Source organism: Penicillium alfredii, assembly GCF_028826965.1.
Source record: "Penicillium alfredii strain IBT 34128 chromosome Unknown utg000004l_segment0_segment0, whole genome shotgun sequence".
Classification (NCBI taxonomy): Eukaryota; Fungi; Ascomycota; class Eurotiomycetes; order Eurotiales; family Aspergillaceae; genus Penicillium; species Penicillium alfredii.
The window spans coordinates 790028-814078 of record NW_026622701.1 but is presented as its reverse complement, the minus strand read 5'-3'; the positions used below and the strand labels follow the sequence as shown (position 1 = coordinate 814078).

The 24051-nt window shown below is 47.7% G+C and overlaps 9 protein-coding genes across 9 annotated transcripts; 5 read left to right on the top strand and 4 right to left on the bottom strand.

Moving 5' to 3' along the window:
- Nucleotides 1–219: 219 nt before the first annotated feature.
- NUU61_001946 (NAD-dependent epimerase/dehydratase family protein) lies at nt 220–1499 on the top strand (the record flags this gene model as incomplete). The annotated part of the gene is made up of 5 exons (XM_056652528.1): nt 220–236; nt 292–497; nt 571–648; nt 713–1170; nt 1224–1499. 5 exons carry the CDS (start codon nt 220–222, stop codon nt 1497–1499), a joined length of 1035 nt encoding a protein of 344 aa, XP_056513595.1.
- Nucleotides 1500–1853: 354 nt separating this feature from the next.
- On the bottom strand, nt 1854–4001 carry NUU61_001945 (Zn(II)2Cys6 transcription factor; the record flags this gene model as incomplete). Its single annotated transcript, XM_056652527.1, has 3 exons — nt 1854–2843; nt 2895–3727; nt 3782–4001. 3 exons carry the CDS (start codon nt 3999–4001, stop codon nt 1854–1856), a joined length of 2043 nt encoding a protein of 680 aa, XP_056513594.1.
- Nucleotides 4002–7014: 3013 nt separating this feature from the next.
- NUU61_001944 (DUF3712 domain-containing protein) lies at nt 7015–8490 on the bottom strand (the record flags this gene model as incomplete). The annotated part of the gene is made up of 3 exons (XM_056652526.1): nt 7015–7682; nt 7745–8169; nt 8231–8490. 3 exons carry the CDS (start codon nt 8488–8490, stop codon nt 7015–7017), a joined length of 1353 nt encoding a protein of 450 aa, XP_056513593.1.
- Nucleotides 8491–9193: 703 nt separating this feature from the next.
- NUU61_001943 (oxygenase MpaB family protein) lies at nt 9194–10087 on the top strand (the record flags this gene model as incomplete). The annotated part of the gene is made up of 1 exon (XM_056652525.1): nt 9194–10087. The coding sequence occupies one exon, from the start codon at nt 9194–9196 to the stop codon at nt 10085–10087; it is 894 nt and encodes a 297-aa protein (XP_056513592.1).
- A 2083-nt stretch (nt 10088–12170) lies between these two features.
- NUU61_001942 (uncharacterized protein) lies at nt 12171–13015 on the top strand (the record flags this gene model as incomplete). The annotated part of the gene is made up of 3 exons (XM_056652524.1): nt 12171–12293; nt 12352–12547; nt 12603–13015. 3 exons carry the CDS (start codon nt 12171–12173, stop codon nt 13013–13015), a joined length of 732 nt encoding a protein of 243 aa, XP_056513591.1.
- A 1029-nt stretch (nt 13016–14044) lies between these two features.
- Nucleotides 14045–14290, bottom strand: NUU61_001941 (uncharacterized protein; the record flags this gene model as incomplete). The annotated part of the gene is made up of 1 exon (XM_056652523.1): nt 14045–14290. One exon carries the CDS (start codon nt 14288–14290, stop codon nt 14045–14047), a length of 246 nt encoding a protein of 81 aa, XP_056513590.1.
- A 1517-nt stretch (nt 14291–15807) lies between these two features.
- On the bottom strand, nt 15808–17156 carry NUU61_001940 (uncharacterized protein; the record flags this gene model as incomplete). The annotated part of the gene is made up of 2 exons (XM_056652522.1): nt 15808–16945; nt 17011–17156. 2 exons carry the CDS (start codon nt 17154–17156, stop codon nt 15808–15810), a joined length of 1284 nt encoding a protein of 427 aa, XP_056513589.1.
- A 1291-nt stretch (nt 17157–18447) lies between these two features.
- NUU61_001939 (GMC family oxidoreductase) lies at nt 18448–20364 on the top strand (the record flags this gene model as incomplete). Its single annotated transcript, XM_056652521.1, has 1 exon — nt 18448–20364. One exon carries the CDS (start codon nt 18448–18450, stop codon nt 20362–20364), a length of 1917 nt encoding a protein of 638 aa, XP_056513588.1.
- A 1384-nt stretch (nt 20365–21748) lies between these two features.
- On the top strand, nt 21749–23245 carry NUU61_001938 (peroxidase family protein; the record flags this gene model as incomplete). The annotated part of the gene is made up of 3 exons (XM_056652520.1): nt 21749–22157; nt 22212–22687; nt 22742–23245. 3 exons carry the CDS (start codon nt 21749–21751, stop codon nt 23243–23245), a joined length of 1389 nt encoding a protein of 462 aa, XP_056513587.1.
- Between the last annotated feature and the right edge of the window lie 806 nt (nt 23246–24051).

The following is a 24051-nucleotide window of genomic DNA, read 5'->3' as shown; positions in this document are numbered from 1 at the left end:
AGACCCACTGCCGTACCCACTTCCATTATGAATCTCAGATCAACCCTAGGCAGGTTTCCCCGATTACGTATTGATGCTCTGAGCGTCTATAAATACCTGCGAAATCCACGAGGATAATGCTTAGAAACGTATCACAAATTGACGTCTACTTCGTGGCGTGACCCTAGGAATTAGACTCAGATACGATCGTTCTCACCCAAACACCAAAGTCCATTCAATATGAGTCAGATCTTCATGTGAGCACTTCTCAGCAGGGAGCCGTTCAGTGGATTGGAACTCATTCGTCTACAGTACAGGTGTTACCGGCTTTATCGGTGGAGACGTCCTGTATGGCCTTACTCAGGCACTGGCAGCATCTAGCATTGTTGCTCTTGTACGAAACAAGAGCCAGGCGGCTGTCGTTGCAGGAAAGTTTCCAACGGTGACTCCGCTCATTGGAGACTTGGACTCCAGCGCAGAGATCCAACAAGCCGCTTCCAAAGCTGATGTAGTGCTTCGTATGTATCAAACTCCAGCCCAGACAATATAATTGCCTTGAGAATCGTTGCTAACAAAGGTTATGAATAATAGATCTGGCAAGCTCCAGTCACGTGCCCAGTGCTAAGGCTATCGCTGAAGGACTGGCGAAGAGCGAGCGTGAGAACCCAAGTATATTACCCCTCCATTAGAAAAAAGTCCTTTCGATGGAGTTTTTCAACTAACAAACTGCCAGCATGGATCCAGATCTCCGGCGCCAGTTTCCTGGCCGGCGCAGAAGTAAAGGCTAAGAACTTCGGCCAGCCCGGTACAAAGATCTACAACGATTTGCACGGAATTCAAGAAATTCACGACATTCTTGCTACTTCGCCCCAGCGTGCCGTGGACCACCTCATCCGCGGTATGCCTTCTACCAACCCTCGTGTGAGGACGGCCATGGTCTACGGACCCCTCATCTACGGCAAGGGCCGAGGGCCAGTGAATCAGCGGAGTATCCAAATCCCCGACCTCGCCAAGGCAACGCTGCAACACGGACACGGCCTTCATCTAGGCCGCGGCCTTAACACCTGGAATACTATTCATATCTCAGATCTGACGGCACTCTTTGTGAGATTGGTTGTGGAATCCTCGCGAACTTCGAAGCCAGAATTATGGAATGAGAATGGTGTTTTCTTCGCCGAGTCTGGGAAGATGGTGAGTTAAGCACCTCAAAAATGATATTTGGCACCTGACTGATGGCATGATAGTCTTTCGGAGATATCGGCAGAATGATCGCTACTTTCGCCCACTCTCGAGGTTTCATTAGGACGCCTGAGGCGGTTGAGATTGATGCGGCTACCGCTGACAGACTTACTCCTCACGGGTCGGTCATTTGGGGTACGAATGCTCAGTACCAGGCTATTCGGGCACGAGAGATTCTAGGGTGGCTGCCCCAAGGGCCCTCGGTTGAGGGGGAGATCGAGCGAGTCGTCCTCTCCGAGGCGTCACGGAGTTTCTCGCGACCCGCCGAGAAGCTTGCTTAATTGTGTCTCTGACTGTATTTATCATATCGGTAATATTTCGAAAGTAAGCATAGATGCAGAATTAAATAGGCATGGTGTATATACTCAGGAAATCGTACTTGCTTGAATTTGAACTACGCGCAGGCGCCAGATTCCTCTTGTGCTAACCTGGTGGCATGCCCTCGCCATGCCCAGCGAGCAAGAGTTTTCAACCATCAAAATCAATCTTTCTGGCTGGGCGATATTACTCTCCAACCCCCTGATCTTGCTAGAGCATGAGATTTACGACCCATGGCAACTTTTATTATTTGGTACCTCATTTCCAAACGCTGTACAGTATATATACACTCCATAACCTAATAGAAATACGCCCTCCTATACTACAATAATAGGGCCCCGATCATGCCCCATCACATCAAACCAGCTGAGTGTATAATCACTAGCCTCCTCCCGTGCCTTCCAAACCCTTTGCACAACATCCACAGCTGTAGCAAAAGTATTAACAGCTGTCCTGTGGAACATGTCACGCAACCAATCCAGCAGCCGCACTTGGAATGACTTGTCAACAGCTTCACACGCAGCAATGAAACAAGGCCATAGCAGAGACGATGTGTGCTCTTCTCTTTTGTTAGAGCTGCATGCCTGCTCGATGAAGCGTAATGCCTTTTGCACGGTCTCCTGTAAAATGAGAGCATTGATATTGTGGACGCGACGATAGTAGAAGAGTATCAGACTTTGGTGCATGGCAAATGCGTTGTAGCAGAATGCCTCTGGAGTTGCACTGTCGCTTTCACTGTCCGCGGAATAGGGTGAGATAGGGAGTGGTGGTTGTTTCTTGTCCCAGGACAAGATGTGGTGCTCCAAAATCTTTGTCCGTTTATTTAGACTCGTCACGACTTCCACGTCGACAAGGGTGTCGCGCGTCAGAAGTTCCTGCTCATTGGCTAGGCGAATAGCTTGTGATAAGAGGCCCATCAAGGACTCCGGTACACCGTACATGATGGGGAAAAGACTGTTGCTCCAAGTGCCCATCACTTCGAGGTGTATATCCTGATATCCGACGGAATCAGTCTTTTTAACTCCCATTTCCAGTTCGGTCAGCGTGGCCGCGCTTGGTAGCCGGAAACTTCGAAGGGTCTGCGTTAGTTCCCCATCGAATACGAGACTAGAATTCGGGCGTGCCGGGCAAACTCTGACAAGGGCACAACCGCAGGTGCTTTCTGCGAGGATGCGCAACCAGGTATAGACATGGTGCAAAGTTCGAACTTTGGAGGATTTTTGGGCTTTTGAAAATCCCCGCCGTCTTATCAAACACTCTGCTTCGACCAAGAGCATTTGGGCGTTGTTGTAATCTTCAGACAAAATCTGTCAATGAGATGAGCATGGTAATTATGGAATGAAATAAAGTTGACAAACCTCGAGATACACCATTGAAAGTATTGCCATGAGGAGTTCCTTATATTTCACTGGTTTTCTGCTCGTAATCTCTTCTTCCAGGGCAAGCTCAAGGTGTTGCTTAGCGAGACGTTGACTCGAAACACGCAACATTTCACAATCTATTGTGTCCCGCGAGCGGTTTGCACGGTAAAAGCAGCTAGCGGAAACAAGCGAATGGAATAGAGACTGCCTGTGGTGACTGGCCTTTTGGCTCACTAGTAACTCTGCGTACGTTGACATGGCAGCAGGGAGATGGATTGTCTGCCAAGGACATTCCGGGTTACCCCTCATTGGAAAAGAAAACGAAAGAATGTTAGCCTTGAAGTGACGGAGAAGCTCGAGAGCTCGTGGCAGAACGTCTTTGGAAGACAGTTCGGGCTCTCGTGTCGGAGAGCGCACGGACAAAAGACCCATGGGTGAGTAAAGATTGAGAGTGTCTTGGAAACTGTCATCACAGGCGGAAGCCACAGTTGACGGTGGTGCGGGTTCAAACATTTGATGATGGGCGCTCGTTTGTGGAAGCGTGGACTCGTCAGCGATGGAATTCATGTCGGCAGCGAAGCTCTCGTCTACATTTTCTCGATCACCAGAGTTATTCTGTCCTGCAGCTTCGCTTCGAGGCGTGTCATCGCCAGTATTGTGATTATGGGACGTGCGATGTTGCAGGAAATCTAAAACACCAAAGGGTCCCTGAAACAAACATGGACCAGAGCCGCTCTCCTGCCAACGTTCTATGTTGTTCAGTGCAGCATTGGTAGTAATCTGCCCGAGGCTATTGACGGTAGTTTTTGTCATGGACTCTTGTTCGACAACTACATATACGTCAATGAGGGCGGCTCTAATGCAAGAAAATGGTGATTTCTAACCTTGATACAGCGGCCGACGGAAAACACGATCCTCAGATCGCTCGCCGTCGGAGCCTCGAGCTTTGCTTACGTCGGCAGGCCATTTGACTTGAGCATTGTATCCTGGGCATGCGATTCCCGTTATATGACACATCTGGCATCCTGGCCGGCCTTCGTCGCACTTGAGGTGGCGGGTGCGACAGGCGCCACAACCCGTCAAAGAGCGGTGCCGTTGCACCATTTTCTGTGAAGCCGCCGACAAAGGTCGGAGCAATTCAGATAAAGTAGCTGCAGGTGGGCTTTAGGTAAAACTGGCGTTGGGAGGCATAGCCGCAATCGGAGGCGCAAAGAGAATGGGCGGGGTCGGGAGATGCTCGCGTGCAAACCTCCCCGGACCAGCCAATTTATTGCCAACGGCCAGGCCCTGGCCCACGATATGACTTAGTCAGCGCAAGGTGGACCTGTTCAACGAACAATAAGACTTGCAAGTTATGACAAAAGGTCCGTTGGCATATCCGTAAGCATGTGGGTTAGAACATTCACTATGAAATCCCGGAATACGGGCTGGTCAAGGCAGACAGATGTATAGTCGTATTGAAAAGAGATGTAGGAATGACTGGTGGGGTTCCTAATTAGGCAATTCTGAATCTGACCTCTTCGCCAATGGGACCCGAGGGAAAAGCACCGTCTCATTGCCCAATAATGGAAGCCCATCTGGATAGTGAGTAGACGCAGCAGACCTGATGGGCCAGCTTTGGCAGCAATATGGAGGGCGCGCCAGACGTAGGGGATTCCTTGCCCGGGCGATTCTTCATTTTAGCGGAAGAGTTACGCAGCCACCAGATGGAGGCGATGATCCTCATGAGAGCCTACAAAGCCGGATAAGCGGCTCCCACTTTAGGGACTTCTGATAGTGTAATATCCACGTATAAGTTGCGGTGTTTTGGGGGCTCGTCGATAAATCATTTACTACATTAGCCTATTCTTACCTGAGAAGCTCGCCTTGAATCTACCCTAATCTACCCTAATATGAGACAAGATTCTCAGGAGTAGGGACTATCCAAGAGAACTCTCCTGAGATGCTTGACGTCTCAAGAAAGCAGACGGATCCTTCGTTTCAGTTCTTTGCGTTTGCGTGATGGTGTCATATCCCTCTCATAAATCGACTGCTTCAACGATCATGCTCTCGAAATCCTGATAACTGTAATCACGGCGAGGAGTCTTCCAAGGTCGTGAGCTACCTGGCTCGAGGGTTGGCAATTACTCGTCATCGGCTATAATAATCGTGCTGGAATGGCTTGCCATTATGATCTTAGTCGCCACGCCCAGGACAGAAAACCGATACAAGGGGGTCTGAGAAGAAGAAAAGAGAATATCAGAGCATGCAACCGACTGGGGGGAGAGATCTTTGATATACCTGAGAACCAACAGTGACGGAGTCAACCCCGGCGACTGCGCACATGATGCACATCAAAAGCATGGCGATGGAACGCCAATTGGTGCAGCAAGGCTACGTCACACCAGTTGCACTTTAGTTTGCTTTTATTTTAGATGAATAGCGTCAAAATAGCGCGTAACACACCCAGTGTTATGATATATTTGGAAGCGAACACGGTCAGGGAGCCCCTTATTAGCAAAGCATTAAAAGCAAGCCTCTGGCTTCTTAGAATTCTCGAGGTATTCCTTAGTAACACGCGACGGCTTGCTACCTACAGAATTAGATACTGTATCTAAGTTAGTAATATTTTAGGTCTAATTTATATCCTATAGCCGATTTCTAGGGCTAACGGACGTAGCGGATTTAGAGGCCTTCTGTTTGGGCCGGTCCCTTAACGGACCTCCTTCAAGGACGTCACAATACTATACGACGCCTACGGCACCCGTATCGCGCTAATTTCACTTATCACCCCCGAGTTAGAGATTGGGTAGGAAAGAAGACTACACTAGATATAACTAGAGGGGCTGTATAGTGTCCTCTAACGTCGATTCATCCTCGCTCTCTTCCTCCTCGCTCTCTTCCTTAACAACCCTACCCGATAGCTATACCTCAATATCCAGAAACGCTTGCTCTTCATCAAAATTCTCTCGGATCTGATGCCGCAAGCTCCTGTGCAGCCATATGGATATTTCCACAGATGGTGTTTCCCAGCCCTTGTCAAAGATTGGGATTGTTGTGGAACTCGCGAGCTTATTCTGCTTCCGCAAATAGCCGTCCTTTATTCTGCCTTTGATTTCTAGGAACACCGCTAGAAACCACCTTTTTAGCGCTGGGCTAGCGCGGCACTCCCGTATAGTAGTTTGTGTATAGAACTAGTAAATAGAATTATTATCGTTATTAATAATATCTATTATCTATAATAGAAGACTCTAATAAAAAGTACTTAAGCTATAGCAAAATATATAGAAAGGCTTATATTATAAAAGATATAGTTAGGGAACTAATAAATTTAGACGTACTAAAATTAACGGGCTAAGTCTAGTAGCTATATAATCCTACAAAATAAATACACAAACCCGAGGCTAAGTTATTTTAGTTAATAGAATAGCTATCTTTTTTAAAATCAAGTTCCTTAATAGAAGTATAAAGATACTAGATTCACGAGACTAAACTACTTTTCGGACCTATTTTGTTATCAGCTAAAATTATCCAAGGCTCAAAAACCCGTAAATTAGGTAAATTTAAGAAATAAGGATAGGATTAGGAAAGAGATATTATGTATAGTATAGATAGGCTATTCTATATAGACCGAGAAGCTAACTATCGGCTATAGGATAGTGATATGAGAGTCGCCGAAAAATATCAGAAGCTATAGAGAAGACGTGCGACGACCTAAATATATCGTCGAGTGCACAAATTGTCATCAGTTAAATTAGTACCTCCCTCTCCATTTGTTTACTATATGACGGCTTAAACCTCCATATCATAAATCATAAACGGGAACTAGAGCGTTTGTTTAGACCCCATTATGCTTTGACATGATGATTCCCAAGGTTAAAAACGAAACAATAGTGTTTCTCGACGAAGGAATTACTCACCAATTGCTAGAGGACTTCTTTATCTGGAGATAGCCGTAAAGCCAATTGCGCTACCTGAAAAAAATCTCTCAGGGAGACCCGACAAAGGAGGGCAGACTAGCTTTAGGGTTGTAAAAAGTGGCCATGAACTCAGAACAAAAAGCAATAGTGTATGTCTGCTTTATTGAGCCTTGAATAGAAAAGAAGTCATATATACTGCTGCAGGCGAGACCACGACTCTATAACTTCTGGTGCATCCGGGCCATCGAGTCAATGATCGTATCTCGCTTGACAGGGTCTGCATCGCGGAAGAGGTCACGCATCGCTATATGGGCCTTCATCTTCGAGGATAGCTCTGAAACTTCGCTCCCAGGACCGCGAGTGCTGTCGCCACCAGTGCTGTTGATGCCGCCTATATGTGAAGGAGACGGAAGGAGAGAGGAGATATTCTCGCTACTTCGAATGAGATTGTGAATTGAGTTTTTCAGCAGACTGGCGACGGGCACGTTGGCTGTCAGGGTCAATTGATTCAGCACTTCGGTGTAGTAGGGCACCCGCGTGCCGTTCCATGTTACAGATGTCGCCACCGTGTCGAGGGTCAGGTTACCCGTCTTGAGCAAATTGGCCTGCGAGGAAAGCACTTTGCCCAAGTTTGAGACAATTTTCCCCAGATCCAGGATTCCCGTCAGAGGGAATGTGTTGTTGCCAGGTACTAAGGTGACGTCCTTGAGTGTGGCATTTCCTATCACAAGGTCGCCGCTTTTCACATCGAGAACGATGGTGCCAACCTCGAGCGTCAGCACGGAAGGATTGGGGAGAGTCGCGTTGCCGATTAGGTTGGTGCCGTCAGGTCGTCGGGCGACGAGGCCGCTGTCAGAGATACTGAAGCCATTGAACTGGTTGAGAACTAGTAGTTGTTAGTGCCCACACTTCCAAATCGGGCTTCAGTTCCTAGCACAAATGGCTTACCTGGGGATCTGACATCTTTGTTCAAGGTGACCTTGGATTTAAGAACGCCCAGGTACGAATTGGTGGTACCCTTAACCGACAATGTGGATTCCTTCTGGAAGACCACACTATGCACATAGTTCACCCATGTGGTTAGGTTCTGAAGCGGAGTATGGGTGTTGGTCACACCGAGAGTAGTATTGCCCTTGATGGTCATGCCCGGTATAGTGGCCTCGCCCCATGCGTTGGAGGCACCACGGCCGCGCAGAAACAGATCCAACTTGACTGGCTCGATGCGCACCGGCAGAGCAATCTTCAGGTCTAAGGCCGACTGAAGAGTCAATTGAATTGAATTTGGTAGTGGCTGCATAACCGCTGCTTTGACCAGGACCAAGTCACTCTTGTCGACAACCAACTGAGAGATTGCTGGGATCGCAACTAGAAAGCTGATATGCAGTTAGCTTTGGATATCCGAGGCCATGGAACCTGAATTGGCATGCGACTCACAAGACAGGTAAGAAAATTGCCAGGAAAATAATGTTGGCAAGTAGATAAATGCACCAGAACCGCTTCCAGTGACGCGCCAACTTGTTCCTTCTCGTGCGTTCCCGCGTTTCTAGGGAGAGGCCACCGGCCGACTCGACCTGCTCGAGTGCGGCGCTCTCATCGAGACCTTTGGCCAGCAGAGGACCCCGGTTCACACCGAGCGAATATTTGGCTGCATCAGAGGTCAGGTATGCTGGTCGGTCGTCTGTAGTTTTGCCCATGGTAATGGTCTGCCCATAAAGCGCCCAGGAAAGCCGTCGATGAAAGCAGAGATAGATGAATATCTTGTAGATCGCGTATATGTAGTGAATTGGCGACGAGCTGGAGAATCAAAAATGAAGAGCTTAGAGCAATCAACAGGGAAATTATTTCATACAGTCATTTCCCCTCGACTTCACAACTCTAGGTCTAACCACTTCTATCCAGTCAGGACACAGACTAAGTTAGTTGGTGGGGAGCTCACGAAGGTGCGTTCATGCTAGCACGAGAGATGGAGAAAATCAAAAACAAGTGGGCAAAGACTAAACCTTTTCGCACGTATGTTGGGCCAAAGGTGTGACCTGAGCCGTCAGTGACACCTTTGGTCATCGGTAACGCAGAGTGGCGAAGATCAACCAACCAAAATGTTCATTTGCTACGAAATACCACTGATAGCCCCAGAGGGGAGAATCCTAGGACGGACTAAATTCATTATTGGCGCTATTCACCGAGGCCGATAGTTTCCTCCAGTTCTCTCGGTCGAGTATCGCCTGGCCGTAGCTTCATGGGCAGAAGCCACAGCCAGACTGGAGACTTGATCGGTTTATGGGGGAGTCTTTACTCCATTCTTCTTTTTACATCTTTGATCCTCTCAATTTCACTCTTCCCTGAAGGAAAAAACCTCCCGTCACTCAGAATACTGTTCCTATAGTTCGCATTTTAACCATGTCGTCAATCTCTCCTGTGTCTTCCCTAGACACGCGCGAGGCAGAGCAGAACGGCCTAAGTGAAACCGAGAAGAATTTTCCCAGCACCGAATTAGGTCGACTTCATGCGCTCGAGCAGCTAGAGATCTTACCCCAAATTCTCCAGGAGGGTATTATCTTCACCGGTTCCGGGGCAGCCCTTCTTCTTCAAGCGGCTTTGCCCAGCATTCGCGAAGCAGAGCCCCCTGGCAGCCATGAAAAGCTAGCAAGCGAGCTCCTAGACACCCTAGAAACACAAATCAGCTACATATCATGCTTGGTGTTTGGTACACGAACCGAGCGTCAGGCTCTAATCCAGCTATTACAAAATGGAAAGACACCATTGCTAGGCGGCCACGTCAACCGGTTCACCAACCACCCCGACCTACAGCTATGGATAGCAGCGACCCTATATTCCACCTCGACCGATGTCTACCAACGCGTCTATGGCCGCGTCGACTACAAGAGCGCGCAGCGCGCATATAGCGAATTCTCTCTGCTGATGAACTGCTTGGGTTTAAAACCCAACACTTGGCCTTCCTCGCGACAGGAGTTTTGGAACTATTGGGATGACCAGGTTAGCAAGTTGACGGTCTCTCATGACGCAATACACTTTGCCAAAGACCTTCGCGAAAGTACCGACATGCCGCAATGGGTGCAGACCCTAAAGCCTCTTCTACGCGCGGTGACTATCGAGCTGTTGCCTCCCCGCCTACGAGATGCCTACGAGCTTCAATCTACTGCGACGACGCGCGCACTTTATCGAACCTGGATAGGCTTTTCGGTGGCTTTATATCCGGCCATGCCCAGAAAGTGGCGCTCCTACCCGCTGAACTTCTACCAAGATCACCTCAAGGAAAAGCTGGCGGCTTAATCTAGTATTTGGCTGTTGGGTGAGATACGTGGTTTGCAATTTTCATATCCTTTTGTGGCCAACACGACTGCAATGAGACCAGTGTGGTATTAGATGGTGGGGATAGGGCTAGAGATAACACAACTTCGAGTAAGGCGCATTTTGAAAGGTGCCTCTTTCTGATGGGCCAAATCATGAATCCAAAATAAAAATTTTTAAAAAAATAAACCTAATGAGGTTTTTTCGGCTAATGGCAAAAATGCCCAGAGACCCCTGGAATTGGTCAATACCCGCGTATGAACGTTATGCAAGCAGCGGATGGGGTCAGCATGGGTTGACATAGATCGCAGATGATCTGCGTAGCACAATAAACGATGCCGACAGGCTGGATGGCCAATGGCAGGGATCGATCGCGAGTTCATTGCAGCGTATTGGAAATACAATGGCGAAGCATTCGCGGGAAATGATCCGAGATCCACATGACGATCATAGAACTTGAAAAATATATGTCGGTGAGTTTCTGCTACGAGAGACCCCGTGCGGGGATCATCCCCAAAGCGAATACTTCGTGAAGAGCTCAAAAGACACTAGATATGGCGTGAACATGGTGCTAAAATGAGCAAACCTCATCTTGTACTGGCTCGCAACGCATCTCCTATCCCCTCCACCCCCGCCTTTCGTTAGAACTAGCAAGTTTTGCCTCACGCCACTTTCAATTCCAAATCTTATTGGAGCCTGTCCCTTTTCACGCAATAAAAAAAAACCAACCTCTTGTATTCGGCCGAATGGGCCTTTGGTGGAAGCTTGGCTGTCTTTGCTTTGACTAGTGCTTTCGCAATCCAGGAGCTCTGCTAGAGAGCAGTCACATGAGCTTATTTATGGGAGCAACAAATATGGAAACATTCATTAAATCTTTCGACACCTCGCTTGTTGACGGTGAAAGGCGGAGATTAAGGTACAGGCTTTGTCCCTGCCTGGGCTATGGGGCCCCTAAGGGGCGTGACCGTGGAACCCTAACTTCAAATTCAATCTTTTAGGAAAAGTACAGCAATAGCAAAGTAACAACAACGTAAAGGAATTTTACAATCAGAAGCAACCAATTAGTATCGATGGACATTTTGAAAACATGTTATTCTATATACTCCACTTTTGAATGATATATCTAAATGCTGTAGAAGTAACATCGAAAATTTATTGCAAGTTCAATAGGCTCTCAGCCAATATTCAAAATTTTGTAATACCTGCGATAAGAGTAATGGTTACACCCACAATTTGACACTAAGGAAATTTCTAATATTGCAAAAAGATTTTGCTGATCTTAGCCGCTACTGAGAGTCGATTCGAAAGCCTCATAATTCGAGTCAGAACTGAAGAAAATACCAGAGCTTGTGCTCATCTTAATAGACGATGTGGCCGCCCGGACGATCTCTTCAGTGTCAGTCTCACCGGCAACATTGCCGGTACTAGACGTCCCAGCACTGGCAATATCGGCATTAGAGGTATTGACTTTAAGATCGACAGAGTCGGAATTCCCATAGAAATTCTTGATTGTGAGCTTGAGTCTATTGCCATTTTTGACAATCGATGATACGAGGTTGGGCAAAGAAATGTCCCCACAATTTCATTGGTGGGGCCACATCTAGTTCAGAGTTCGGGGCCCCACTTTATTTAGCTTGGCGCATGGGGTGACGCTGAGGCTGAAAATGCCACGAGCACATCATATCAAGCCTGATGGTGGCATGCAGCTTGCTTACTCGGCCGACAAGATAAGACACCTTTGAGCTTAATTTGCCATGTCGACATTTTGAGGTTCGCAGATCGAAACCAAACTAACCATTTCCGCCTAAATCCTTTCACCGCGCCAGGGAGCAATCTGCACCCTATCCCATACAGTCCACATAGTCAGGAAATGAGGGTTTTCGCTCGCCATCATAGCTTTTCCTTATGTGATATGGTGAGATTACCACTTGAAAAGAAATAAAAGAGGGGGTGGGGGAACGAGTTGCTCAGAGAAATTTAAGGGTCGCAGCATTCTCTCGCAGGCTCAGCTCCACTGGTTCGCCGTACATTGATCCACACCATTCATATTCGCCCTCTAGTGACAATGAGTTCTCCTTCCAGTCAAGAAACTGGCAATGGAGAACACAATGCCGAGAAGGTGTTTGATGTTGAGCAGCAAAGAGAGGGTGCCTTGGTAGCTGAGCTTCCAAAATCCCTTGGCGCAGGTGTAAGTCTAGTACTACTGCCTTTCACCTTACTTCCAAATCGCTGACTCAGTATCCAAGTCCGCTCTCGCTCTTGGGGCGTTCGGCACAACCCTCACAACTCTGTCCCTGAGTCTTATGGAATGGAGAGGAGTAACCACGGCAAATGTCTTCGTTGGAAACTTCTTCTTCATTGCAGCATTCGGTCTGGTTGTGACGGCCCAATGGGAGCTGTCTGTTGGTAATGGTTTTGCGTACACTGTTTTTAGTGCTTTCGGTATGTTTCGCCCAGCTTCAACTCCTCCCTGAGCTCGCTAATCATTTCTCATCAGGTCTTTTCTATGCTGGTTATGGTGCGATCTTGACACCGGCATTCGGCATTGCGCAGGCATATGGCGGCGATACCACTGTCGAGTATAACAATGCGGTTGGGTTCTTCATGATACTGTGGACTGTTTTCGTGTTCACATTCTTGGTGGCGTCCCTCCCGAGCAACATTGCTTATATTTTGGTGTTTCTGTTCGTGGATCTTGGATTTCTCACGGTCGCAGCGAGCTACTTTGCTATGGCCGATGGCCATGCCGCTTCAGCCGAAGCTCTGAAAAAGTCGGGCGGAGTGTTTTGTTTCTTGGCTGGGTTAGTGGGTTGGTATATTGTCTTCCATTTGCTGTTGAAGGACTCTCTTCTAGAGATTCCACTGGGTGATACTTCTCGGCTCTTTGGAAAGAAGAAGAAGGCAAACTAAATATCGTGCGGTAGTACATGGGAATGGGGTAGTGTGCGAGCACAGCTGGAATAGGTAATAGGTGGATTGGAACAGAGCGCCATATGCGAGTACATAATCTATTATCATTCAATTACAATATTTTGTATGAGTACCTTATCTGGAACTCGTTTGCTTTTCTAATGTTGGAGATGAATTTCCTATAGCGAGAGTAATCTTCTTACCTGACTCCGACGTAGCTCATATCTCTTACGAGATCTTTCAGCAATGTACGGTCATTCATATCAAATTCAATGCAGATTTGCAGGTGTACTATAATCATCACGCCATCGTTCATGATTTTGACAAAAGTGCGTATTTGAGAATTCCACCTGGGAAAATTGACCTATGATGCAGGTGGTCGTTGCGGAGAATTGCATGTGCTTATTTAAGCTTCTCGCCCGAGAGAGTAATAAACAGAGGCGTCTTGACTAGATGAAACATAGGGAGTAGGCAATTAGCACGCTCTTTCTGCTGTGCGTGAAGGGATAGAGGCTAGACCACCATCTGAGTTGACTTCCGTAGAGTTGTCACATAGTCAAGTGACTTATGTCAACTTTCAAACTCATAGAAACAGGTAGTAAGGAAAGCGCAATAGCGAATAACATAGTATTTCAAAAGAGACATGGTGGCAACAGCATCAACATGTATCTGGATCCATGCCTCTAGCATCTTTGGCCCGAAGAGGAAACGGGAGAAGTTTTGTAAAAGATATAACATGTTTCTAGTAAGAAAGACTTAGATTAAACTGCTCAAAGTCCAGACTGAGCAAAGGTTGCTTCAATGATCCTTTCCTCCAGTATTCGCCCCCCTAACATGCTTTCGTCCTTTTTTTCTCCGACATTCTCCCATCCACGACATTCAAAGACTTGACATTCCTCCTTCGACTTAACACATCGTATATTCAGCAGAAATAACGAAAAAAAAAGAAGATTGCCGACTGTGTTTTCAATCCAAAGTGAAATGGGCCAGCCTGGCGTTTATCTCTGTTCTCGGGTCGTGATACGACTCTCAGAGATCATGCTTGACGTGGGGATGCTGAGATGCTGAATCAAATGCCGACTGAAACTTCTCTGTCAGACCTTCAGCTTGTTCGGGAGCAAGCTCTTTCATCTTGGCAACGAATGCGCCCAGTTTTTCATGATCAAGTTGGGGGACACCCTTCTCGCCAGGTTTGGCAAATTTGGCAAAGGGACAGTTGCCTGCGAGAGAGAGACTGGCGAGTGCCAGCAAGATAACTGTGTGCAGGAGGTTCATGTTGATAAGAGTGAGAATAATTCCAGGGTTTGACCTGATGGATGGAGTATTGAAAAGATACGAGTACCCCAGATGAGAGACCTTTGCTTGGAAAAGTTTTCAGGTTCAAATATTCACTTCTTGTTCAGTAGCGCATGAACAGACAATCATATTCTATATCAAATCATTTAGGGCATCGCATTGATGTTAGCATTCCACTCAATAGAATGAGGAAATCCATGGCTCAATGGCGTGATAGAAATGTATGTAAACCATCAACACTCGGTGACCATTATTATATCGACACGAGCCATGGTGTGGATACTTGAGTTAGCATGCAGGAGAAGAACCCAGAGCAAGGAAGAAAAAAGTGTCGATCGGACAATATCTCAAAATTCTGCCGGAGGAATATGGTTGAGTAAAGGAGCGCCTCCTACTCGTCCAACTAACGTGTGTTTCTCCACATTTCCCCACGCACCGCACGGTTCATCACGCGTAGGTCCGTGCACCTTCGTGAGATTTGTGGGAGGGAGTGACGTCTTAATTAACATTGGTGGCCAAGGCGATGATTCTTGAACTCCCCGATAGGGCGTGGGGCGGTTCGAAGGAACGGGCCATCGTAGATCCCTATCATATCTATGCAGATCAGGGTATTCGTCATATGTAGCTCTGATCCCATCAGCACTGAGTACACCATAGCGTCAATCTAGGCCTTGTGTGAAAGAACAGAGATGCTATGTGAAAATGATCATACAGAGTGGAATCAATCCCTACTAGGACAGTCATATAGCTCGAAAATAGCCTCAATATATCATCGTCATTATGGCCAATACTGAGGACTACGGGGAGGTATAGAGCAAGATAAGGGATCACTACTTACCTTCACACATCTTAACAAAAGATTCATCTTACTATAGGTTTGCAGGAAGTTGCGCACCTTTTAACGCAAATGATGTGAGAAGATCCCCCAAAGTTAACTTATAGGAGCAGAATAGCTCGTAGAGCCTGAGTGGGGTCATTATCCTCAAACTTGGGCTACAAAAATGACCTGACTAGTCGTATTGGGTAAACGGTGTGTCATTGCTGCTTAAATAGTCAAAGACACATCATACTCTATCCCTCATATCCCGTCCAAAACACGGCTGTCGAAAGTGGACCGACCCACCAAGACCCAGATCAAATTCCATGGATGAGGTGGATATACACATTGTTTATCCGCCAGTGTCATCAGACCCTGAGATAATGCAATATACCTAGGCCCCGCTAGCTGCAGTACTACATGTGGATAACCAAATTCTAGGCAAAAATTTGAACCATTCTATTTTGCAGAAGCTTGAGCTTTAGGTAGTACTATGAGATGACTTCTTTTTGAGTCACGCAGTGATGTGACATGGATATGATGTATTAATATAGCAAATACCTATTTCACCGAAAAGAAAAAGGCCAATTAGTATGAGAAGCCAAGATCATAAGACACGGGATGAATCAACAGAAACTTGAGCTTTGGAAATTAGATATCTTTGCGTACAGGATTGCAGCTACTTCGCGCCATACTTCCGATAAAACACGCGAATCAACATCCGAGCCCCAGCGCTTCTTTTTGCAATTTTTTTCATACAATAGCGAATATGCTGTCTCCGTTGGGACAGATCATACTCTGTGTCTGTTTTCTGAGTGTAAAGCTCCCACTCCACTTTTTCTTCGTCGTTCAGCGTACCAAAGAGATCGCCAGTTTTGTCATCGGAAAACTCGAAGGATGTCCCGAATAAGACCGTTGTGCGGCTGATGGGATGCAGCTCGGGCGATCGCCAGTCAATGGGTCTCCAGACAGGATTGACTTTCCATGGGAGCCGACGCTCCTTCATGCACTCCTGCCACCAGTTTTGGAAGATGCTGAGTGCATTCCTCCCACTGACGGCATGGACGGGCCCTGTGGTGCCATATGCCAAATGGGCGAGCAGTCGATCTGCGACCACGTCCACGGGGACCTCGTCGCTGGTTGCTTCAACCATAGGGTTGTTTGCCCGTGTTGCAAGCACCATAGAGCGGGATGGTGTCAACATGATGGCAGCAGAGAACAGTGTGGAAGGCGTTGACAATGGCATGCTGTACCCCCTGAATGGGTAACTCTGAGCCGGGCCGATGATGGAGGGCCGCACAATAAGAAGCCGATCCCCGAGCTTCTTCTGTAGCAGGCGTTCTGTCAGGTGCTTGGCGTAGGTATAGGCGTAGGGGAACTGTTCAACAAATTCATGGAACCGAATGGATTCGTCGGATTTGACAAGTTCCTCGAATTCATCGACGGTGGTATCATTGCCGTAGGTGTATATCTGTTCATCGACGGTTACGTTGGCTGTACCGCGGCTTTGGTATAGGTTTGCGTTCGCATAAGCAGTCGAGACATAGACGAACCGCTCCAGGTTCTCGCACTTTTCGCCAAGCTCGGCAAGCTTTAGGCTGGCATAGACAATCATATTCTTGATCTGTTTCAGCGGACGGGCAAGGTTGATCGTGGAAGCCACGTGAATGATAACGTTCAGCTCCAGTTTGAGCCCGTCCAAGGCTGTGTCCACGTCCATTGTTTCGATATCGCCTTGCAAAACAATCAGGTTATGAGCGCTCAACAGAGCATCCGCTTCGGTGCCCAACCACTCTCTCCATTTCTTTTCGAGGGAACTAACAGAGTGGGATCATTTTTAGTATGGATACGACAACAGAGGGAACATTGATCAGAGTCTTACTCGCGACCGCCTCTGCATAGAATATAGATTTTCCCAGGTGCCGCGGCCTTTGTGACAAGTCTGTGGACAATCGCAGTTCCCAGGAACCCCGAGCCTCCAGTGATAAGAATATTCTTATCCCGGAACTTTTCCCACAAGGATGTCATGTTGCAATTCAGGATGCCACAAACTTAGCAAAGAAGATGTCTTTAGAGTATCACCAAGAGCTTCAGGGAACTACATGTCTTTGCCTTGATATTTTATATCATGCATGTCGGCCGATATTCGGGATTCAGCCTTAAAATCGTGATCAAGATCCCAGATCACGGAAGTATTGCATGTTAAGCTATACCACCACATAATGACAGCTCATCGTATAATCCATAGATTCATTCCTCGGCAACGCTTCGCACAACCATACCATCCCCGACTATTGCTTTTAGGTCGGATGATCTTCTTGTACAATTCACAATATCAATTGGCTCATCTTGCGCAACCGGGGTAGTCTGTCATGGCAGGCAAACGCAACAACCGAAAAGATATCAAAGATATTCATACCACCTTCTGCACTTGGTTTACCTTATCATTGGCCGACAATCACCTCATTACTCTAAGCCATTGAGTCTTGCATGCTTTCCCTTCCTAAAAATTAGTACTGCAAGAGTCTCCCTCTTGACATCGGGATACAATGAACCGTTGGGGTACAGTCTCGGCCGAGATCTCACAGGGCCTCTTGAATAACATGTTGTATAGCATGGATAGCACATGTGAATTCATCTTGGTCTGTGTAAGGTCATATCGGCCGAGTTTTCATGCATCACTTTGAAGATCGTTGGCGAGTTAGGGCTGCCGTAGGACCCAGCGAAGAAGCCATGTTCAACAGTCGGGCTTTTGCACGTTCCAAACCTAGGGCCATTTGCTACATAATATTTGGGGATTACCAATGCTTGGGAGGGCCATATAATAGATTAAGTGATAGTGGTTCAACAGTTAACATCTTGCCCTAGTCCTCGTTCCACGAGAGGGCATTGGGACATTTATACTGATAATAAGGCAGAGGATAAAGATGTTCTAGCTATAGAGTGAGAAAAGCACCAATTTTGCAGCCAGTCTTGACACGGGCTGACCAAATGGGAATTATTGGTGTCCATTCAGGCCACAAACTAAGGGAGTGGGACTGATAGACAGGTTGTCAATACAGGGGGATCTTTGTTACCATTAACAGTAGTTAAAATCCTGTTTCAATAATACAACAGAGATTTGACTCGGCTTTTGCCGGTATCAAGCATATTTCCACTTCTTATGGCTATCCTACTCTCATCATTGCGGCGAGCATCACGCAATATTGTAAGACTCGGACGAACAATAAGCCAAATATAAATATATAGTATATAGATGAGGAACGAATAGCTGTAGAGTTGAAGGAAAAGTGGTTCATTTTGATTCTGCATTCTCAAGATGCAGTTGCTTAATCTCATTATCTTTCCGCTCCTCCTTCTGAGCCCAGTCAGCACTGCGGCAACTCATCTCGAATATGATTATATCGTCGTGGGTAGCGGGGCTGGAGGAGGACCCTTAGCGAGTCGACTCGCTAGGGGAGGCCACAAGACCCTTCTTATTGAAGCTGGCAGTGACCAGTCTGACAACCTCAACACCACCGTTCCCGGTTATCAAGCGTCTGTCACCGAAGATCCTGCACTTCGATGGGATATTTTCGTGAACCATTACAAAGACCAGAAGCGCGCACAGCGGGATCCCAAGTACACCTGGGAGACCGCGCCATACCAATATCACGTTGGACCCAATCCTCCCGAGGGCGCCACCCCGCGTGGCATCTTGTATCCCCGTGCACAAGCCTTAGGAGGATGCACACCTCACAATGCGCTCATCTGGATTACTCCACACAAGAGTGACTGGGACAACATTGCCAAGTTGACTGGAGACGAGTCATGGGCCCATGAAAACATGGACCAATACCTGAAGAAGGTTTACGAGTGGCTTTACACTGAACCGACTGACCCAACGATTCTGATCAACGATCTCCCTCTCGCTCAACATTATGTCGCTGGCGCTGCTGCCTCGGGGCAGGGCCCAGATCCTCTGAACGCAGTCGACGGGCTCGTGAATCTTCTTGCGAACGATCCAAACAGCCAGGTCAACCCAGCGCGCGATTCCACCCAAGGATTCTTCCAAGTCCCTCTGACGATGAATGCGGGCAACCGTACCGATGTCACCGATTTCATCAAGAGCACTGTCTCGGAGGGCTTCCCCTTGGATGTTCGCACAAATGCCTATGTGACCAAAATCAACTTCGATCAATCCGGTTCCACCCCCAAAGCTACCGGAGTCGAGTTCCAAGATGGCGAGTATCTTCACCGAGCCAGTCCCCGGAGTCTCCACAGCAAGCCTGGCACCCCTGGCTCGGCGAAGGCGAAAAAGGAGGTGATCATATCTGCCGGTGCATACAACACGCCTCAGTTGCTGAAGCTTAGCGGAATCGGTCCCAAGAAAGAGTTGGAGAAGTTCAAGATTCCCGTTGTGAAAGACCTTCGAGGGGTTGGTACAAACCTGATGGATCGCTATGAGATCCCCGTCAACGTCCAGCACAAGAAAGACTTCCCCATCCTCAAGGGCTGCACCTTTGACGAAAAGCCCCACGACGAATGTCTCAAGAAGTGGGAACAAAACCCTTACATTCTCGGCCAGCGTGGCGCATACGCCACCAACGGCCTTGCTGCCACCTTGGCTGTGAACTCGGATTATGCCTCGGATTCGAACATTGATCTTTACATCTTTGGCGGTCCTATCAACTTCCAGGGGTATTTCCCCGGCTGGGCGGAGCAAGCTGTTGCGGACCACTCGCACTTCTCGTGGTATACCTTGAAAGCGCACACACGGAACCACGCTGGGACCGTGGAGCTCCAATCGACCGATCCATTTGACCAGCCTCGGATCAACTTCTACTACTTTGACGAGGGTACCACCAAGGATGGCGCGGACGACAAAGATGTGGGTGCAATTGTTCAAGCAATCAAGATTTCACGAAAGGCATTGTCCGAGTACTATAACTATGCTATTCTGGGCGGCTCGTCTTTTGAAGAGGAGAACCCGGGCAAGGACGTGACAGCCGACGAGGATCTGGAGCAATATGCAAAGGACGTCGCTTGGGGCCATCATGCGTCTTGTACTGCTCCTATCGGGGCTAAGGACGATCCAAACGCTGTGCTGGATTCGGAGTTCCGCGTGCGAGGCGTAGACAACCTCCGTGTGGTCGATGCTAGTGTCTTCCCCGACATCCCGGGTGTCTTCATCACAGCCCCGATTTATATCATCAGCGAGAAGGCAGCAGATGTGATTTTGAATGGCTCAAAATGAGTATGGTATAGTTGGGCATGTTGTGGGACTCGATAAGGAGAAACCTCGTTTACTTCCGAGATTCTACTTGGGCGGTTTGGTCACTTCAACATTTTGTTTATAGTTGGCAGTTGGTAGCAGATACTTTGATATTCATAATTACTTTGATATTAAATACTCCTTCCTATTAAGATACTCTTCTTCTTGAAATTAGAAAATCCCAAGTTTCATGCGCCAATGTTCTCGATGTAGCCTGTCGGCCTTGGTTGTTTTGATATGCTATCAAAACAACTTTGCGGAGGGATTTCCTAACAGACCTTGAGAATTCACAGTTCGAGATTCAGGCAGTATTGAAGAATCAGGTGAATCCATCAAGACACAGCTCGTATTGTCGCAATTTTGAGTCTGAAGGACAATACAGTAGGATGTTCTCTACCGAGAGAACCTGCATTAGCGAATTGCATCACCGCCGCTATTGATGATGAAGCGATCATTTGTAGCATCGGTTCTCGCGACGATCAATACTGCTAATTTCTCTACCGACGGAGATATGTAGATGGGTATTGACTTGAATGTAACAGTGTACAGTGCAACAATCATGGTAATGACTTCTACATAGATTTCTCCCCGCGCTAGCTGCAGTATCAGCGCTAGTGGCGGGGATCTGCCTGGCAAATTTGGGAGGTTCGCAGATGCTCAATTGGGCACGAATTCTGCTTCCACTTTTACGCCATCAGACACTTGTCAATGGGGTACAGAGATTGTACACTAGGGCGATAGTCTGCAGCCCCTAAACCCTGGCGGCATGTAGTCCCCAGCTACTTCACTCGCCGAACTATCAAATGCCTATCTCTTCCTAAATAGTTTTAAGGTAGCGCCCCACGGAGCACGTCAATTCCAATGCTATGGAACAATCCCACTGAAGTCGGTCCTAAAGGTCAGCGGTGAACCTGATCATTTCTCGTCCGATAGAGCTTCCCCCGCTAGCCGTGGGTCTCTCTATATTCCTTTCGGCTTTTGTCTACGTCTAATCACAGCCGGTTTATTGTCAGCGATATCATTTCCTTTCGATCGGCATCTAGCAGTATCACGCAATAAAGCCCTTTATTGTGTTTATTGTTTTCTATGATATCGGCATAGCGACAGTTCATCTCGATCGGCCTTCCTTATTGGATATCTGTGATTTTTTCTTTCGCCAAGAGGACATGAACAGGAGGAGATGGTTTGAAAGCTATGAGATTTAGCTGTGATGCAATATTCTATAGTCAATGCTCATACGGCAAGAAATTGGGAGGTGTCTGCTCTTGTTCATTCAGGTGCTGTATATATAAATGAGTAGTTCTCCAAGGCTCTATCAATATTCTCTTCACCCCAATACACCTTCTACTTTCTTTGTGCCTTGACCATGAAGCTCTTACCTACCCTTGCTACCTTGGTGACGGTGGGCTCGGCCTTCCCAGTCATTGATCACCTCAATGCCGATGCCCACGTCCAAGCAGCTCGGCTGGCTACGCGGACTCTGAAGATTCTCGAGGAGGAGGGATATAAACCCGTGAAACGCGCATTCCTTCCTTCCCCTTCCGATGCGTTGGGCCTCAGCCGATCGGAAACCAACTGCGGCCCCACGATCCCCTGTCCTTACTTCAATGAGAAGGAGCAGTATGTGTCCGTGGAAGGCGAATATGCCTATGCTGCCCCTGGTCCGGACGAAATCCGTGGTCCCTGTCCTGGACTCAACGCCGCGGCGAATCACGGATATCTTCCTCGCTCCGGAGTCGCCTCTCTTGAAGAAACTGTTCGTGGTCTGAACAAATGTAAGAATAGAATCTCCCCTTTCTGACGCCTTTGACATGAGCTCACTCGTCTAGTGTACAACCTGGGAGTTGACCTGGGCGCTTTCCTTGCTGCGTACGCCATTGTGATTGACGGTGACCTGGCTGGTGGAACCTGGTCCATCGGTGGTCCCCAACAGTCCGACCCCCTCACGCCTGGCTTGGGCAATGGTCAGGGCCTTTCCTACTCTCACAACAGCTACGAGGGTGACGGCTCAATTGGACGTCTCGACGCTTTCACAAACCACGGTGACGCCCACTCACTTTCCGTCGAGAAGTTCGAGAAGGTCTATGCTGTGGGTGGCAATGACACTTCCGAAGACGGACTCGACCAGCGCTTTACCATCGACAAGTTTCGTGCCCGCTACCAAGAAGTCCAAGAGCACTCCATCGCTACCAACCCATACTACTTTACCGGCGCCTTTTCTACAATTGTTGTTGTACCAGCAGCGTATAACTTCGTAATCAACTTCATGTCCAACCATTCAAAGGAAGAGCCATCCGGATACTTGGTACGTTACTCTTTGTGTGCACTGCCTGGGAAGCACCCCTCTAACAACGTCTAGGACGGCTATAACTTCAAACAATTCTTCGGTATCACCGGCAAGCCTGGATCCTTCGTCTGGAATAAAGGACAGGAGCGCGTCCCTAAGAATTGGTACAAGCGCCCGACCATCTCGCCCTACGGCCTGGCTGACGTCGCCGCTGATGTTGGTATCGGATACCTCGCATATCCCAAGACCTTGAAAGTTGGCGGAAACACTGGAAAGGTCAACTCCTTCACTGGGGTCAGTGTTGAGGACCTTACCGGTGGTGTGCTGAACGCAAAGAGCCTGTTCGAAGGTGACAACTTTGCATGCTTCGCTTTCGTTCTCGCAGAGCAGGCCATTCCCCACTTCCTTAAGGGACCGCTGGAAAGTATCAACAACGCGACTTCGTTCTTGAAGCCCTTCCTGTCGCCGATCCTCGGCAAGCTTGAGTGTCCTGAGCTTGGAAATTTTGATCAGAGTCTGTTCAACGACTTCCCAGGGTACAAGTACAAGCCAAACGGACCAGACACGAATTACTAGATGTGGTTGACTTCTGACTTTAGAAGTTCCTGTGCCTAGTAATATCACACGATGCTCGGAGCGGAAGTGGTACAGGGAATAATATGTGGAATAAATGCACGGGGTAGTCGTTATATTACGAAAGGAATCGGTAAATATCACAAGGTTGTGTGCCTCCTTGGCAATTTTATGTCTATACATCTTTCTCTTTCTCTTATTACTTTTCTTTTTATACACAAACAACAGAGTCCAAATTTGGCCTATGATTTGAAAGCGTCATTTCCTTGCCCTTATATTTACACCCTCTCAGTAGTGGAATCTATGATATTTCTCATCTGATGGTAAAGGATGTCCTCGGCCAGTGAGAGATTCAAAGTTGTCCCTCGCCGAATTTGGGTGATTCGGGCAAAAACAACCATAAAGAATTGTGTAGCATACTTCTCCAGCATGGGCTCGGGGTTAGAGCCGTCTTTGTAATTTCTGGCTAGGTGGAACATTTTACGTGAGGAATGAGAAGAGTTTTTATGCGTCTTCAAATTCAAGGTTATCTGGCATAGCTTCCAACGCTTTCCTTATGTTTCCTAGAGCAGCTTGAATATTGGCCCGCCTCCTTCCCGCTTTCTGGACTTTGCTCGAGACAGATGACGACAGCGGGGCCATAGATGCTGAGTTTGACCGAGAGGATTCATCTGTACTTGCGGGGACTTTGTATAGTGGGCGGCATAGATAGCTTGAGTCTAAGAATATATCAGCAGAGTCCAATATCATATAGCATAGAACCATTTACCTGTCTTGATTTGGACCATGAACGCATAAGTCTTCTGGCA